The 17,830-nt window shown below is 49.2% G+C and overlaps 1 protein-coding gene across 1 annotated transcript in view; it reads right to left on the bottom strand.

Annotated features, from left to right (window-relative positions):
- Positions 1-863: 863 nt before the first annotated feature.
- The window catches only part of CSMD2 (CUB and Sushi multiple domains 2), a 345,266-nt gene continuing 328,299 nt past the window's right edge, over positions 864-17,830 (bottom strand). Inside the window, exons 61-72 of the mRNA XM_087760834.1 lie at positions 17,205-17,378; positions 15,828-16,001; positions 12,677-12,750; positions 11,126-11,237; positions 9,065-9,244; positions 8,416-8,481; positions 7,731-7,892; positions 7,030-7,142; positions 6,222-6,309; positions 4,900-5,038; positions 4,141-4,317; positions 864-3,580 (exon numbers count right to left, since the gene is read on the bottom strand). Coding sequence (XP_087616960.1) covers positions 4,158-4,317; positions 4,900-5,038; positions 6,222-6,309; positions 7,030-7,142; positions 7,731-7,892; positions 8,416-8,481; positions 9,065-9,244; positions 11,126-11,237; positions 12,677-12,750; positions 15,828-16,001; positions 17,205-17,378 — 1,442 coding nt within the window. The 3' untranslated portion in view covers positions 864-3,580; positions 4,141-4,157. The remainder of the gene's footprint in view (positions 3,581-4,140; positions 4,318-4,899; positions 5,039-6,221; positions 6,310-7,029; positions 7,143-7,730; positions 7,893-8,415; positions 8,482-9,064; positions 9,245-11,125; positions 11,238-12,676; positions 12,751-15,827; positions 16,002-17,204; positions 17,379-17,830) is intronic.

Here is a 17,830-nt window from a genome sequence, read left to right as displayed (position 1 = left end):
ACTGAAAGGGATGGCAGACAGATGTCGGCTTGCTTTAGCTCCCTGCGGATGAGCCCGTTGCCAGCCATGCAGCGCGGACCGCATCCAGATCGGGGCTGGCTTCCCAGGGCACCGCGTGGCACAGGCTGCCTGGGGCGGGAGGGAAAAGCCTGGCGATGGGGAAAGGGGTTGGGTCTTGCCTGAGTCTTCCTCCATTTACTGCTGCTGTGCCGTCACGGGAGCTGGGACGTGCTTCCGAGCGGCCGGGGCACGAGGCCAAACGCGAGGGTCAGGAGCCTCCGGCCCGGGGCGCAGGTTTGTCCCCGCTGTCCTCGTGCACACTCGTGCATGCGTGTGTGCTGCGTGCAAGTCGGCGTCCAGAGGGTCCTAGAAGAAACCTTTGGCAGCTGATGAAAAAGGCACCAGAAAAATGTAAGAAAAGCAATGCAAAAATTTATATTTTATTTTAATTCAAAAATTTAAAATAGCTTTCAAATTCAGTAAAGTATGCCTGGACACAATGAAAAGCCTCATATACAGAGACAGATAAATTAAATTGTATATACTGCAGACAAGCCAAGTGTATGTATAGATTACATATTTACACTTTTATGTAAACCATATTTATACATTTTATTACATTTACAAAAAAAAGCTGATCTTCCACTACTGTTTACTACAATAATGAAAAAACATTTACATTGTGTTTTTTAACTGTACAAACTTTTAATTCATAAAAATATATCTCTGTACAAAAGAGGGATTTTTTTCATTTTTTTCTTTTTTCTCTCCTTTTTTTTCTCTTTTTTTTTTAACTTTTTTTTTTTTTTTTTTTTTTTTTAAACATAATGCAAGTCCTCTGGGCACAAGAATGGAGAATGTCATGTATCGGGTCCCAGCCAGCTTGCAAAAAAATGGGACAACACCCCCTCCACTTTCTTTGTTGCTTGGGCAACAGCAGAAAATGGTGCTTAATGGGTCGAAAGCAGCAAGTCTTGTGTAAGCTGAGCCTCCCTTCTCCCTGCCTTGCTGTTAAAATATCCCGGGTTCATTTTACACACCTTGACACAAGCTTCTCCTGGCTATTCCGTTGACTGAGTGGGATTCAGAAGGGTCTGAAAAGCAGACGCGGGCTCTGCTGTTGCTGCGTGTGTCTGCGCGCACATCCCCGCGCTCGGCTCGGACCAGCCTGCTCGGTGCGTGCCCGGGGCTCGGCACCGGTCGCAGCTGGGGGAGGTTTTTCTCGAGGTCAGTGATAGGAGGCTGGAAAGATTCAGGCTCTGCTGTTGTGGGATACTGTGAGGTGTTTGAGTTTTGGGTACCGAAAGAGGAGCCAGGATACTGCAACCGTTGGCACCGGGGCACCAGGGACTGCAAAATGGCGCTGCCTTTGGGATCTGCTACGCAAGGGGGCCTGGTCCCTCGGCTGCGTTATGGAGGCTGGACAAAGGCCAGGAGAACGGGCTGTGGGTTTGGCCAAGGGCACGAATCACAGAATAATTTAGGTTGGAAGGGACCCTTGGGACCAAATATGGGCCAGGAGAGCAGACCTGAAGGTAGGAACCAGCTGTCTGCATGCAGACACAAGCAAAGGAACCAGGGGAATATCCCAGTCTCATTACACCAGCGTAAAGGGGAGGCAGCTCCCTGCCTTCACCATGGCTGCTCAGCTGATGAACCGGAGGGGAGATGTGCCTTGGCCCCAGACCTGAGTGCCACCGCAGCCCACTGGGGGTCCCCTCTTCTCACTTACCCTTCAGCTTGCTCTGGGGTCTGTGTCCCGCAAGCTGGAGGTGCCCAGAGAGGGGCAGGCATCGCTGCCAGCCCGACCTGGCTACCCCAGGGAATTTAGTCCCACAACAAGCTGCAAAGTGAAACCATCTCCGCCTGTCCGTGTATTTGGCATGAGCTGGGAACGCGGCTTGCTGCAGGACACGCTCTCCAATGGTCCAGCACTGGCCCTGAGCTACCTGCGTGCCCACCTCCACGCGAGCAGCATCTCGCTGGCTTCTGTCCCTGTTGGATCGGGGCTCTGGCTCACGCAGGCGCTTGCACCCACCTCTCAGAATAAATCAGAGCACCTTTGCATGCTTTGGGGAGCAGAGATGGCATTTTTTGGCAGGCTGGCTGTTCAGCAATTAGGCTGTAGAATGCTGCTTAGTCTAAGAGCGCTGAGTAAGAGACAGAAGTAAAAAAAAAAAAAAAAAATATATATATACACACACGCGCGCGCACACACTAAAAGAAAAATGAGAGAAAAAAAACTACCCTGTGGTTTTCATTAGACAAAACCTCAGCTGACATTAGGTAGGGGAAAGCCAGCGTTTAAATGCAAGCCTGGATATAAACACCACCCCGTTTGTTTTAATTCTGTTTTCCCTTCAAGTCTTCTGTAAGAAGAAGCTGCTTCACTGACACAGACTGCTCTACATCAGCTGTATTTCCCTTGACTTACAGTCGGTAAAACGGCACTGTTGCGTTCCTTGACTCCAGCCTGGCCTAAGAAACGGTGACTCAAACCAAACAGACTAAAACCCTGAATCAACAAGAGCAGCTCTCCTCTTTATTAGAGGAGGACAGTGTCATCACAAAAGCATCGTTCTCTTATAAGGGAGGAAAAATGTCAAGCTGCCTTATCTGCTCTCATGAAAGCCAGGGCAACCTTTCTGCCCCTGGGAAATAAAGGGAACAGCTTTGGATAGAAATTAAAACTCTTATTGCATTGCCATTTGGAGGATCAATACGGAAAGGGCAAAGGCTTTTGAATGCTATTGGGGGGAAATCGGTATTTGTTAAGAGTTCTTTTTAAAGAGGTTTTTGTCCCTTCGTGTCTGTCAGCAATTTCCTGATTAGGGTGTTGGGACATAGGTAAAATCGGCAGCTGCTGGGAAAGGGCCAGAGATGGGGGACGTTTCCTTACCAGCCCCGAGAGCTGCCTGAAAGGAACATGGGGCAGAAGAAACCCAGCAAGAATGCCCAAAGGAAAATTAAATACGGGGAAGAGGAGGAAAGCTTGCAAAGTTTTGCTTTTCTCATTGAAAAGGTCCCATTTGAAAACTCTTCCTCCGCAAAAGCCCTGGGTTAGAAAAAACAACAAAGAAATAACCCACAAAACCAAATAAAGATGAAGCAAGTACTCATCCTGTCCCATACTGGTATTTTCCACTAACCCCAGTCAGCACCTTGTGCAGCGCAACCTGCTTTGGCCTCTTTGTTGTCCAAGCTCTTCCCAAAAGTGGGGGGCCCCAGGGACCCCACTGCTCCCTCCAGGAACACATAACCAAGAGCAGGTTGTACCAGCCTTCCCATCACCTCGCCTCCCAGGTCCTGACGTTGGGCTGAGACCCACCAGCAGGGTGGGAGAGGAGCTGTGCCGGAGCAGACCTTTGGTTGGCTTCATCATCCACGGCAGGACGGAGCGGGTGGGCGAGGACGACAGAGGACAAGCCAGCAGTCTCTCAGGGGTTAACGTAAAGTCCAACGAGGTGTAGCAGCTTCTCCACAGCCTCAACAAGGTTGGGAGGAGGGAGATGGGGAGGGAATGGATGAAGAGTAGTGAGGCGAAACACAATCATCCACTAGACACCGACCCCGGAGGAATCTGGGACAATCGGAAGGGAAGGGTGGGAGAGAAGGGAACAGTTTGTTATTTCACACAGAAATGCTGGGAAAGCCCGCAATGGCTTCGTTATCTCAAACTAAGAACGTTCCAGTCTAGAAGCACTCTTAAAGTCCACAAGGTACTTTTGTTTATGACATTAAGTTATTTCTCTGTGCCTGTGCAGTAAAACTTTTAAACCCCTTGCTTTAGCCTCTCCTGATGACTGTGCAAAACCCACTGTCTGGAGTCACACAGTGAATGAACTCTCTTAGAGAGTCATTTTTTCCGTCACCTGGTGACTCTTCTCACCACAGGGCTATCTGGATTTGCTTTGCCACTGGTCCCCAAGAGGTCCTGCCCCAACTGGCAGTGAGCACCTGACACCCAGAGATGGGGATGCTGGTTTGGGTCTTGCCCTGGGCAGAGATGATCTCCTGGGCAATCTGACCCACTCTGGGTGCTCCTCTGAACCACTGCTTCAAGCCAGCATTTTACAAGTGGCAAACACGAGGAGAGCGGTGGCACCGTCCCGCTCTCGTGCTCCCCTTCTGCCCACTCACCGCAGTGGGGCCGGGTGCTATACAGCTGTGCACACCGTGCTGACTGTGAACTCCGTCTCGTTGGCCATGATGTCCGTGGGCTGCAGGTTTCGGTCATACATAGGATTTTCAAACGTTGCTCGGACGTTGGTGTTTTCATGGCCTGCGTAGCCATTGAACGGGACTTTTGGTCTTCTCCTGCAGGATGTCAGAGAGAAAAAATCCAGAGAGGTCATGGCTGCTCCTGCTGTAGCCAGCTGAGCAGGCCTGACAAGAAGTCAGTGGTAAGGAAAAAGCTGCTTTTGAAGAGGGTAAACACCTGGGGATAAGGCAGAAGGGATCCACAGAAAGATCTTACTGTAGATTTGTAGCACAGGCAGCTCCCTGGGCTTTGCTATAGCCCTGAGCGTGCTCCCTCTGTGGAGCGGCCAGGCTGCACGATGCTCTGCGGTGCAGCAACATTTCCACAGCAATGTACTGACCAGGAGAAATAACTAATTTACAACATATACAAAGCCAGCTTGAACGCTGAAGTATGAAATCTACTTTGCCTTATCCTACTTAATGTTGCCACAAATCTTATTAATGGTCATAAGCGCCTTCAACACTCTCTTCTCCTAACACCCTTGCCCCTCCACGCATGCTTACTCCGTTATTTTTTTCACCTTCTGAATGAAATGAGAAACCGGGTCTAGGGGGAGTGCTTTTAAGGCAAGCTCACAACTCTTTCTGTCAGCCCCCGATTTTGTTTCACCTACTGGCATCATTCCTGAAACCCACCTGTGTTTGTAGAGATAAAGCACAAACCCTGCAATAATCAGGGCTATGAAAGGCACAAGAATGGCAGCTGCCACAGAACTGCTGTTGGATGCAAAATGGTGTCCTATTGATTCTGGATCATTTTCCATCATGCTGATGTCTGAAACACAGCAGAAGTAAACACATTTCAAAACACCGCTGTGGGAAATGGGGTTTGCTTGAGTTACAGGTTACATCTTCGACAACAGAACAAGATGGTTAGAAGTGTTGCTGTAGAAGGTAATCACAACCTTCTGAGCTGCATGAAGAATGGTTTGGAGATCTAGCCTAGCTTAGACATCATCATTTATTTAGAACTGCAATTAAAGAGAGATGTAAACAGATTTATCTTATCAAAATGCTCTAACTTGAATGCTTAAAAGTTAGGCTTTAAGGGAGACTTTCAAAGGCTGCAATAATTAGCATCTAATTCTCCATAAAGGTGACAAGACTCCGGGGTCAGATTCCAAAAATCCTAAGAGATTGAAGAGCTCAAGCCCCATTTTAAGAGATATTTAGGAGCTTAGACCTTGGGTCGTCTAAGCTCTCAAGTGCCTCTGTGACTTCTGAAAGTGAGATGAAGTCACTTTTTGTGGTCGCAATAGGACTTGGGATTTTAGATCAGACATCCGGCAACGTGGAAAAAAAACAGCGTCCAGGTGCTATTTGTGGCTCCAAACTCTTCCTGTCTTTGAACAGAAACCTGTTTATTTCAACGCCTCACTTTGTTCCCAAATTAGAAAAATTGTTGTTGTGTTGTTTGTCTCCCCCAAATCTTGTGTTATCCAAGCTGAGGATGGGCTTAGCCCCCCTTGCCAGAATATCCAGTGTTCAAGGTATTTAGCGTTTAAACACAAGCCAGGGCAGAGCTGCCGCATCCGTCGTACAGGGAGGAACTGGAGGTGAGAAAGGAGCAAAGTGCGGGGACGTGCTGCCAGGCAATGGGGACCCCCTCCTCCCCAAGCAGCGTGGCACCGCTCCGCCTCAAACGCAAAGAAACAGAAGCCATTTCGGATGTGACCATCTCCCACTACCCGGGGTACAGAGATTTGAGGGCACCCGGCTTCTCTACCCCAACGGCTGGTTTGGGTTTTGCCAGCTCTCTTACAAACGATGTGCGGAGGGGAGCTGGAAAGGGTTCGGTTAAACCTGATGGTTCAAAACCAGATATAAAGATCTGGCCCAGCAGGGTTGAAAATTAAAGCCAGGGACAGGAGAAATGTTTCCTGTTTGAAAACCTCCACTACCACCAAAATCTAGCTTTCAGCAATCAAGGGAAAAACAAGTAATCGGAGGAACTTTACCAAGTCTCTGAAGGCCAAACTGCCCGAAGCCTTTGCCACGCACAAAGCCCTGGTACACAAACGTGCCGCTTGACGACTCTGATGAGACCTGCAATGACAGGAGAGCGGAGATCAACAGATCTGTTCAACACTTCCCAGGCATTTCAGCACCCATCTTGTCCTAGCCTCTTTCAAGTTCATGCATAGCATTAATTCGATTCAATTCCCCAGAAAATCGTGGCATTTTTTAAGAAGTCTGACTGCCCAACAACTTGTTAAGGCTCCCACATCTCAAAGGAAGGAAAAAAAAAAAATCTTGTTTGCAGATTACAGAACTGGTTGCTGATTCAACAGGGATAGCGAAGGCTCTGGCTACAACTGACCATGGGTCAATCAGATGCATGTTTCTTCTAAGCTCCAGCGGATCTCTTAAGGGCATGGGAAGTTACCAGACACAGAAATTGGGGTGAGAAGTTGACTCCATAAGGGAAGATTAGCTCCTCTAGCCTGATAAGTTTAACAGATATAAAATATTAAAATGGAATTAATCATGTTGGTTTCTCCTTTAGTGTTATCTGGAAGACTTAAGAGATTCAAAACCATAGGGCAATAAAAAAAAAAAACAGATAGAGCTGCAAGGGAGCATGGAAGAGCCGACTGTCATGTAACGTTATCTCACGTGCTGGAAGAATGCCCTCTGTCCCCTTCGAGTGAGCGGGTGACTGCAGGACAGCAGCCTCAGCTTCAGCGAGAAAAACAGCTGGGGTTGTGATAGCAATGGGAGGAGTTGTGTGGGTGCACTTTGTGTATGAGGGGCCCGTGCACTTACGTGTCCATCTAGAGCCCATTTATCGTTTTTGAACTTGTTGACAAAGACCTCCACTGGCCCCGTTATCTGGTAAACCTGGAGAAGCAGGTGCACATCTTCTTTCTTGTAAATGCCTGAAAAGTAAGTGACTTTTCATCACTAGATCACAAAGACTCTCTGAGTTTGAAGTAACTAACTTTCTACCTGAGAGCAGAGAAATCACCTCATCACCTTGAGTGGACAACTACTCCTCCTACCAACCTGATCAGTGGGACGCACCGGGAAACGCACCACCAACACGCAATCCCACGGCCACCCCCAGGATATTAAAGACGTTTTGCACATGGAAACAGACTCAACGGTTAATGTTTAGGTTATGCTGCTGCATCATTAACAACCTGGTGCTCCAGGGAGGGCAGGGACAAGGAGCACTCACAGGTTTTAATCTTGTTTGTCTTGGACTACAAGTCCACCACTCCAGCACGCAGGGGATGGACGATGGACCGGGTTCAGCTGCCTTTCAGGTACAGTCAAAGCAAACTCAGGTACGTGATTTTGTTTGTCTTGGTCCAATCGGAGATTGGAGACTTCAAACCTGGCTGGTTCTGTAAAGCTCTATCAGAATATCAGCGTCACTGATACAGCAGAGCACGCTGCCCCTCGCTCTGAGACCACTTCGGACAAGTGTAAATCCCTACAAACGGCCATGTCAGCTCCCTTACCAGACACCTGGAGCTCCACGCCGCTGTGGTCTATCAGAGTGGCATTGACTTTACTGGTGACAGGGTCGAAGCTAGTGACAGACAGCATCGCAGGCTGCTTTTTCCCCATGTATTCGTAGGAGCCTTTCCAAAGGGAATTCCTTGCAAACACATCAGCAGGCACTAGAATCCACAGCAATTGGAGATGCAGAAAAACAAGAGCATTGCCATTTATTTCCATTTTTCAGAAATCAAAATAGAGCAAATTTCTTTCTTTCTTTTAATTCACAAATACGTACTTAAATACCTCAAATCCCACCCACTGTGTTATCATCACTGAGTACAAAGCCAAAGAGAGGAGAACAAACAAGCTGATGACTTTAATTTTGTTGTTTTGACATTTTTTTTTTTTTTTTTTAAAAAACGGTCTAACGTAAGACATCCTAGAGGGCTTCAGTCTCCGGAGCGTCCTGGGGAGGGCAGTGGATGTTGGTGCCCGACTCCCTTAGGGCTCCTGTCCATTCTCCAGTGAAGCATGAACAGGATGAGGCACGCGGGCCGCTTTCACCAGCCCAGCAGTTTCAAGACCTGCAGGGAACAGCTGGGTTTCTGGCTGCCCTGGGGAAGGGACAGGAGGGGATGGACCTGCTAAGGTCCAGGTCTAGCACTAATGTGTCCCACGGAAGAGCGAGCCCCGCTACGGTACCTGACACCTTGGCAAGCGGTGGATCCCGCGCGGTGCCAACCGGCCTTCCGCTGGGGCGGACATCAGCTGAAAGAGAGGGGCAAACCACCACCGGTGAATATTGTGGCATCTGACGCTGCTGAGACACTTCTCCTGTGCTGGTGCTACCAGAGGACAGCCTTTGGCTGGCGCTGCTCACACACGTAACGTCGCTGCACGTGTACAAGGGCCTTTTACGGGTTCCTGCCCAGCCCACTGAAACAGCACAAAGCTTTCATTTACTGTCCTCCCCTGCCACCCACTCCAAAACAAAGTGCCCAGAGAGAGCTACCATGCTGCACGAGAGCCAGACAGCTCTATTTCAAGAACAGACCACCGCTCTTCTCTGATCTAAGACTCTGAGGTAGGTAAAACGTGTGCGAGGTAAAGAACAATCTTTGTCTTGCGCAGATGCTTCTAGGTCCAAACCATCAGGCAGAAAATCCCCCGGCTGCCTCGCCCGGGAGCTGCACAGGACCCCGTCAGAGCTGTGGTCTCCACAGCCAGCGCAGCCGTGCAAACACACTCTGCAGGTCTAAGAGAATAGCTGTTTTCTCTTGGGCTGCAACGCTCCCCTCTGCAGAGGCGCAGGCAAACGTGAAACCAGGGTCACGCTGCTCAGAGCTTTTACCGAGGCAAATAGGTGGTTTTCCTGTCCAGCTGCCATCTGCTTTGCAGGTTCGATGCTCGGATCCCCCGGTGAGATAGTACCCGCTCTGACAGGAGTAGATCAAGGTGTAGCCCAGAGACGGCAAATCCAGAGCACCGACGTTGGCGTGGGAGGGGGTCTCCGGCTGCTTGCAGTGGTGAGCTGAAAAGCCCAAGGAAGAGAGAGATGAGAGCCACCATCCAGTCACACACAGAAAGGCAGAAGAGTCACACCATGACATCAGCAAGGACAGAAAGCTCTTAGAAGAGCTTTTTTCAGCAAAAGCTTTCTCTGCTCACTGAGGGAGACAATGCCGTGCCTGGATTTTTCCCAGCCAAATGAATTAATGAGGCCGCTTCCCGTGCTTTGCTGGCTAGATTGCTCTTTCTGGCTAAAGCTCTCAGGGGATCCTTCCCCTCGGTTTCAGCTTCCATGAACTGAAAATCAGGCTCTGCCATCCCCCACCTTTTAAGGGAAAAAAGTCAAAACCAAATGATGCTGAAGACACCTTCCTCCTTCCTTTGAACTCCTACCCCAGAACTGTGTCCCTGCCCTGCCTTTACAGGACATCAAGGGGCGGTAAGTTAAGCCAGTGATTCCAGTGAGTGCATTACAGACCTGTTTTTGTATAATCTCCCTTCATAGGACTACTGTCTTACTAATAATTTCCACCTACTTGTCCACAGGATCACACAGTAAGTCCTCAGAAGCACACAGTAGTCATAAATTCCTATAATTGCTCAACAACTTTCAGGATTTGGCCACAGAAACCAAAGCCGAGCTTGTCCAACTCCCTGCCACCAAAACGAGTGTGTGCCCACACAGCTCTATCAGGTCCTGTTGTAAAAGTGCGACCGCTTTCCTTGAGGAGTTACGACACAAAACAAATAAATCACAGAGCCGGGAAGCTCCCTCTCACCCACACTGTAAATTTGCCCTTTCTCTAGCTCTCAAACTGCTCATGAATGAAAACAAATCCTCAGCAGCCTTCACAAGGTATTATCTTCATCCTTATTTTACAGAAGATGAAATAGAAAACCCAGAAAGCTGAAAGACTAACCCGAACTCGCATGGTCTGGGAGCCCCGGCTGCGAGCCCGCAGCCCAGCCTGGAGGCGGCAGTTCAGCGCTCGTTAGCAGTAACTGCATCCAACTCCACGCTGCGGATGGAGAAGGCTTTACACAGAACCTAAAGGTAACAACTCAGTAGTCCTTGCTGGCATAGGTAAGCCAAAACCATCTTCTATTTCAACGCACCTAGCACCAGGAGCAAAATCCCACGTACAGCCACAGCTGCTCTTCCAACTCAGCAGAGTGAAGCCTGTGAATCTGGGGACGCGCTCCCACCACCCAGGCGAGCAGCGAGGAAGGGTAGCTCCTTCCAGAGCAACCGCCCCGCTCTCCCCTGATGCTATGTAGAAGAGTTTTTAAAGGTGGGTGCCCTGGTTGGGCTGCTCGCAGAACAAGCACCTACAGGGTTTGTTAGAGAAAAAATACCTCACCAATAAACCACCTCACAAGGGAGAAGAAAAAGCTTTTTAATACTTATGATACAGAGGCCATGATGGATATTGCCACTTAAATACATTAAATTAAACTCCTTCTGGTGCAGCAGGGAAAAAGATGATGGACAGCTTAAAAGAAAGAGCAACACGTTATTAAAGACGAGGAGAAACACTGCTCTGCCGGAGAGCCCTTCTGGCTAAATGTTAACCTTGGTCCCTGGAGCACGAGCTCACATCTCGGCCATCAAATGCAGTTTCAGAAGCGCAAAAAGTCTTACCTGAAACTATGTCTCTGAGGAATGGACAAGTAAAATAATCTTATCTGAAATCAGAAGTGGCTGCTGGTGTAGTCATGTCAGGAGACAACCGATTGCATGATCTCCCTTTTCTTCCCGAATATTTTCTCAGAGCCCCCCCCCCCGTCAAATTACCAGCTCTTCAGAGCCAGCAATTTGCACAGTGAAGCACAGCAACAAAACAAGGCAAGAGCATGGTTAAAGGCACCCGTTTCCTTTGACAAAACCTCTCCCAAGACTTACGGACGCAGTCCGGCTGCACGCCGCTCCAGGTCAGGTTGGGGAGGCAGGTCCTGGTGGTGGAGCCCTGCAGCAGGTATCCCTTCTGGCACTTGAAAAAGATGATGCTTCCCACCTGTTATAACAGGAGATAAACCACTGAACCTTCCAGTGCACTGTGATTCACCCACGCTTATAATACAAAAGGACTTCTGTAATTTTCCATTGTCTACCTGCTGGAGAGGGCAGTCACCTGCTTTCTTCCCTCACCGCCCTGCCAGAGCCTGGTGTTGAGAAAGCTCTCAGAGCCCCTGGAAAGCTGCAGCCTTTAACTGTGCAGGGAGCTGCTGCTTTTAGCGATAGAGGCAAGGCTGCTTTGTCTTTTAAATATACCCAAAGCCAGCATCAACCATAGGTGCTATTAGGAAGGGCTGATTTTTTTGCCAGAAGGGATATTCGATATAAGTAGTATCAACAAACATCCTGTAGCTATATTATAAACACCAATTCGGATTGTGAATAGCAAAAAGGATCACCAAACCTGAAAACTGACTTTTCAACATTTTTGAGGTATGCTTATTTTCTGCAGGCTATCCACTTTTTTGCATTTGGTTTCAACCAGATTATCATTATTTCAACCAAAGCATTATCGTATAATGGAGCTCACTCCCTGCTTCAGGCAGGTTGGCAGTACGATGCCGTTTGGCTGCGAGCCCTGTTTTTGCAACTGGATTTGCTTTAAAACCAGAATAGACTGGAATAAAATTGCCAAGCAGAGCCTTGAGGACCTTTTCCATCCTCCCCAGCAGGGCTGCACCGTGCGGGCCACCTCCTCGCTGACCCTGCCGCCGGGTTCTATCACACAGCCGCTCTCTCAGCGGGCTGCTGCGGGCCCTGGGTACTGCGTCCAAAGGCACCGTTTCCCTCTAACGCTGCTCCAGCCACCACCTCGTCCCCTGCGTGAGCACCTGAGGCGGCTCTGCTACAGCGTGCAGCTCTCAGAATGGCAGCTCGTACAAAAGTCAGACTTACGGTGGCTCAGTATTAATTAAAAACTAGAATTAATTCATTAAACCCCAGGATTAAGATAACTAATTAGCAGCAAAACTGAAAGATCCACCCTGGCAGGAATAGCCGCGTGGAATCAACTATCCCGACCCTGCTCCCGGCTCCGTCACAGCAGGGAACGGACACCCGCGGGGACAGCAGCGGAGGCTGGAGATGGAGCACCCCGGGGAATCGCTTTGGTTTTTTCTCTCCTTTCCACTGATTTCATACTGTCCGGGAGCTGAGATTAAGAAAACCACCTACAGAATCTGGTCTGAAAATGAATGGAAATTATGTCTCCAATGTGAATACTAATTACACTAATAACTATTAATAAGCACCGTAATTAATATCATAAATAATGCATTGCTAGTTAATCCCGTACAAACGCACTGTGAGGTCTAATGGAGCACGCCGGGATGTCCTGCTCACAGGAAGACACATTAATCCATGTAAGGCCTCGGACACGGACTAACTACAGCACGGATCAGGGGCGCAGCCGAGGGGACCCCGCTGCCGTGGCAGTACCTGGTAGCCCTGGGAGTTGTTCTGCATCCCAAAGAGTGGCACGCCGGGGTCCGCGCACGTCGTGAGGCTGGGGTCTTGAAAGAAAAGAACAGAGGCAGGGTGTTAAAGGAGGAGTTGCGAAAGCCATGTTAGAGCTCTGCCTTCGCCTGCTCTCTGCACAGAAAGACCGTGCTGTGCCTTTGCAACAAGACAGAAATATTTTGCTACAGAAGGAACACGTAGCAACAAGGAAAAATACACGGATCTTTTTGTTTCTTAAATCCCTGACTGCTGCAATGCAAACTAACCAGAGGCATTCTGTCACCCAGGAGAAAAAGTAAGAACATAAATCTTGTGTCGGGCTTCCCCTACTCTACACACGGTGAGCGAAGCACCCGGCTCACCAGTGCTGTGCCCTCCGCTTCCACCGGCCACCCGCCGCACCGAGGGCTGCGGTGACCCTGTCCTCTCCTGCACCCTGGGTCAGCGCCTTCGTCCTTCTGGGCGCGGCTCGGCCGCCGCTCGCACCTCGCTATTTCAGAGTGATAGATGGGGGCTGGAAATTTTAATGCATCTCAGATAGATAATCTCTCTTTATGCCTCCTTTGGTCTCGATCTATCAGCAGACGAATACAAACAATTCAGCAGGAATACCTGCTGCTACTCTATCACTTTCTTTTTTTCCCCAGCATGTCGACAGTAGCAGGGCATCAATGGAATTAAGGCAGAGATGCATCACGTTAATATCAGCATCCCAAACTGAGCAAAGGGAACCGAAGCTTCTGCCTGAAAGGCAGTTCAGCAGCAGCAGGTTCCCTGCTCCTTGGGATCAAAGGATTGAGCTAAGCTGCAACGCTGGCCACAGGGATGCTCTGGTACCCGGCCAGCGGTAGCTACGTTAGCAAGGAGCTGGAGCATCGCAGGATCTCAGTGCGATCAGACGAGAGTCTGCTCTGGATCCCCAGCCTTCTTTCTTCAGCATGCTCAACGTTGCTACGAGAAGGACCCGCAGCAAATCCCTCTCTACACTTACTCAAAATACTCCAATTAACAGGATTGTGCAAGACAAGAAATAAACTAAGAAAAGTCTCTCCAACCCAACACAGCAGGCCAGAAGTGGCCTGGCACCATAGCCTGCCGCTACAGGACAATGGAGCACAACTTCTGTACCTTACGCCACGGTTGTTTATTTTTCTGCCTTTATTCCTTATGATCTGACTAATCGGCCTCTTCACACTGAAATATTATGCACTTGTTGGTGTCGTCCCCAGGTCCTTGGAGCTGCGGTGAGTAACTAAACAAGGGATACAAGAAGTGGCTGATTTGGGGCTGCGGCACACAAGCTAATTCATCTTCCGTCATTCGGCTCTGCTGAGCTTTTGTCATTTATCACTGATGCAGTTTCCATGGAAGCCCCCAGATAAATCACAGTGGCTAAAATAAATAAATAAAGAGCCCCATCGCTGGATGAGGCAGCAGGTGATGGATGGCAGAGGGTGGAGGGCAGAGCCTCGGTCTCCTGGCTGCATCTGGGGGGGTCTGTGGTGCTGGCAATCTAACACGTCTCAAAAACACGTGAGATCTGAATAAATACGACACTTTGGGCTCAGCTGCCTGTGTCAGAACCTGACGTTTCGGGTCAGGGTTTTGTAGACACACAAGTTTTCTCCCTTCCCATAGCTAGCTTTGGGGAGACAAATTCAAAGTACATTTCATCGGCGGCATGAACGGCTGTATTTGCTGGGTTCAATCACAGATGGCTCTGGAGGGCTGGGTGCCACGTACGTACGATAGGATCCCGGACAAGGATTTGCAAGAAAGCGATGAAGCATTTAAAGCCAATGTTTACAACAGTAGGCAGGTGCTCCCAACTCTTTGTATGTGGGAAAGCTCCTGGTGAAATCAATAGGAAACTTGGGAGGTTCAGGCCAGGAGTATTTTTACATTACTGTAATTGGTGCTGCATTTAAGATGTAGCTACAACGACCGAAAGCTGTGGAGAACAGCCTGAGATGTGTTTCTGCCCCAGATGCCCACATAAGGTGATGATGGTGGTGTGCAGGCAGACAGTTAAGGTAACAGCACATAGCCCGGGCAGTTTATCACCACAGGAGCCCCACAGTTCAAGAAGGTAACCGGAGTTTTAAATAGGTGAAGAATGCTGTGACTAATTATGATTATACACCTCCCAAAGGTTTCAAAGGGCTCTGTAAGCCCCAGAAAATGGGCACCTGAAGAATGCGTGGAAATTTCAGCCTGAATCCCAACGCTGCAGCTAGGCAAAGCAATTGTAGGATTTTGATCTCTGTATACAGCACTTTCATACTTCTAGGAGTTGCTATTCTGCCATTCTGGCTATAATTCAAAGGCAGCAGAAAACATAAGAGCTCTCATGTGCACCCGTTAGGCAGAACTCGGTTTTGCTCAGTTTCTGTGAGCAGAGCAGCTCCCCTCCACAGCAACCCATGGCTGCTCTCTGCGCTCAAATTGCATTTTCGGTCCCATCACTGATAACGATACCGTGCATCTCCACAGAGCAGCGTGCTGGGTTGCAGGTCCCTGAGGAAGCCTGGAAGCAGCACAGAGCCCAGAACTGTACAAAGACAACAATTTTGATGCTGTCTGGGGTGTAGCAGGGTTAGCGTGGTACAGGGCACGAGTGCAGGCGCAGCACTGCACCGGTGCACTGCCGCTGGCCCCAGCCGCAGGGTAACGCGGGCAGCACTAGCCTTTGGGACCTCTGCATGGTGCTACCCTCCGCAGGCTCTCGCACAGCCCTCAAAGCTTACAGCCCAGGTTGCAAACATTAACCTGGAAGTTCTGCAGAGGAACCTCTCCCGTCTGCCCCCTGGCAGCCCAAAACACAGTGCTGAGGGGCAGTAACAGGGAGGAGATTGTCTTCCTCGATGCACCCTGTATCGACCACCATCAGGGGCAGGAACGATGGGAACAGGCGCTGAATCCAAGCCCCAAGAGAAGGAGATGGGTTGTTTACCACCAGCTAGTATGCACAAACCAAAAGCATCATCCCTATACCTTCTGATTTTCAGGGAAACAAAGTGCTAATTTCTGCAAACCCAAAAAAGAAAACCAACTTTGCTACAAAGGGAACACCAAGGTGACAGTCAAAGCTCTTTGCTTGTAGATGCAAGACAGAGGAGTCTCCCCTTACCTATGCAGCTGGGCTGGGTCCCGCTCCACGTCCCGTCGGACTGGCAGAACCTCCGGGCTGATCCCACCAGCACGAGCGGGGCTAAGCAGGAGAAGGAGACGGAAGAGCGGTACGTGAAGCCTCTGTCCTCCCTCCTGCCTTGAGCGGGTATCCCCGGATCACCGCAGAACACAGCTGCAACAGGCAAAGAGACAAGTGGATTGCGATGACGAACCTCCTCAAGAGCAAGCAACGTTAATAAGCTAAAGATGGGTCTGTTAATGGCCCAAACCTTACCACTCCCTGCCATCCAGCTCTGTGATTGACTAGGGAATTAGTCGTGGCAGAAGGTGTTGCTGGCTACTTTCCTTGTAATTCTCTCTTTTTGTCAATTGCTGTTAATTAACTTCCACCTTCTCCCCCATCTTTTCTCCTTTTTTTTTTTCTTTTTTTCCTAACAGCATGCTTAGCTTTAAAAGTTATCTCTAATTGCACGATGTCAAATTGCTGTATGGTTCCATGTCACACAGAAAGCCCACTAATTATACAAGATCCAGGGAAAGGTGCAAGGAACACAGTGAGGGCTTTGTATGGTTTAATATGAAAATGGCTATTGTGCAGCTGCCAGCCGTTCAGCCAAGAAAAGAAACTCAAATCTGCCTTTATCATTATGAGACATTTAACTAATTTTGTTGCATTAGCTTTTGTATCAAGCTCGCAGGTTTCCATCCAGCCAATGCTCTACCTTCACAAAACATTCCTAACTTCTGCTGCAACAACACAGTGCCCTTTGCCAAAAGGGTTTTTTCCTATGGCCTTTGGCAGTTTCAAGAGCCCTGACTGCAGAAGACTCAGTCACCGGGGAGAAACACGGACAAACAGCCAGTTTTAAAGACGCCCGGTGGACAGGAACATGCAAGACCTTCAGACTTGTTGCAAACATGACCTCACATCTCTGTTACAAGAGGTGGAGTGACTGACTGCATTCCCACAGCCACTGCCGCCTCTGTAACGTTTGCCGTTACAGAGATGGCAAACCAAGACTCCCAGCAATTTGGCTGCTGTCGGAGGTGGGGACAACACTCAGACTTTTAGCTACGGGCACTCTAAGCATCCTCATGCTTTTCTCCTGGCATGCAAAACTCCCACTGACTTCAGTTAATGCAGGACTTCCCTTGGGCTTAGGGGCAGGAAGCACAGCAACAAGATATTTAACCTCCCACGTACTGACAATGGTCAATCCATAGGCTCTATGATATTGCCAGGCAAGGCAGAGCCGACACTAAAATCGGCTACATGGAGACCGGAGATGTTGGAGAGAGAGCATCGAACAACAGGGTTTTAATCACAGTCCTCCCCCCAGTTCATGCGTGAAGACACAGAGGGCTGCCTACTCACGGAAGCACTGGGGCATCTCCCCGCTCCACGTCCCGTTCCCCTCGCAGGTCAGCACGGCGGGCAGGGAGAGCTGATACCCCTCCAGGCAGGCGTAGCTCACGCTGGAGCCCCAGCTGAAATCCGAGCCCACGACTTTCCCATTGGGGATGGCTTGCGGGGATTTACAGACGATAGCTGAAAGAAAAACAAAAGCACGCTCCGTTCTCTTGACTTCTCAGCACAGTTATTCCCATTAACAAGCAAACTCATGTAGGATCAAAATTATATTCTGCTCTCAAAGAGAACCTCCTGGGACTGGCCTAGCAGGGGGCTGTACAAACTTTTCCAGCTGTGTGTGCAGTTGTAAACCCCAGGATTTGACTTTGAAGTTTGGAGTTAACTAAATCCCAAATCTCAAAGTCAGATTTCTGAGTCGGTGTTCATTTCCAGCTGAAGGTAAGAATGCAGCCTGACTTAGTGTGAAAACTCATCTAAGATTCCCTGAAAGATTCATACGTTTTGGACAACCTGGCTGAGCTTCAGATTAGCAGTTGAATCAACAACCAGTCTGTATTTCATCTACTCTAGGGTGTTTTAATATGACATTTTTGCAGTGCTTTGCTTTTCAGCTCAGGGGAGCGCTGGGA

The sequence above is a fragment of the Nipponia nippon genome, unplaced genomic scaffold, assembly GCF_047370975.1.
Source record: "Nipponia nippon isolate SJK-2023a ecotype South Korea unplaced genomic scaffold, ASM4737097v1 scaffold_23, whole genome shotgun sequence".
Classification (NCBI taxonomy): Eukaryota; Metazoa; Chordata; class Aves; order Pelecaniformes; family Threskiornithidae; genus Nipponia; species Nipponia nippon.
The sequence above is the reverse complement of the archived record's forward strand: the minus strand, read 5'-3'. Positions and strand labels throughout refer to the sequence as shown.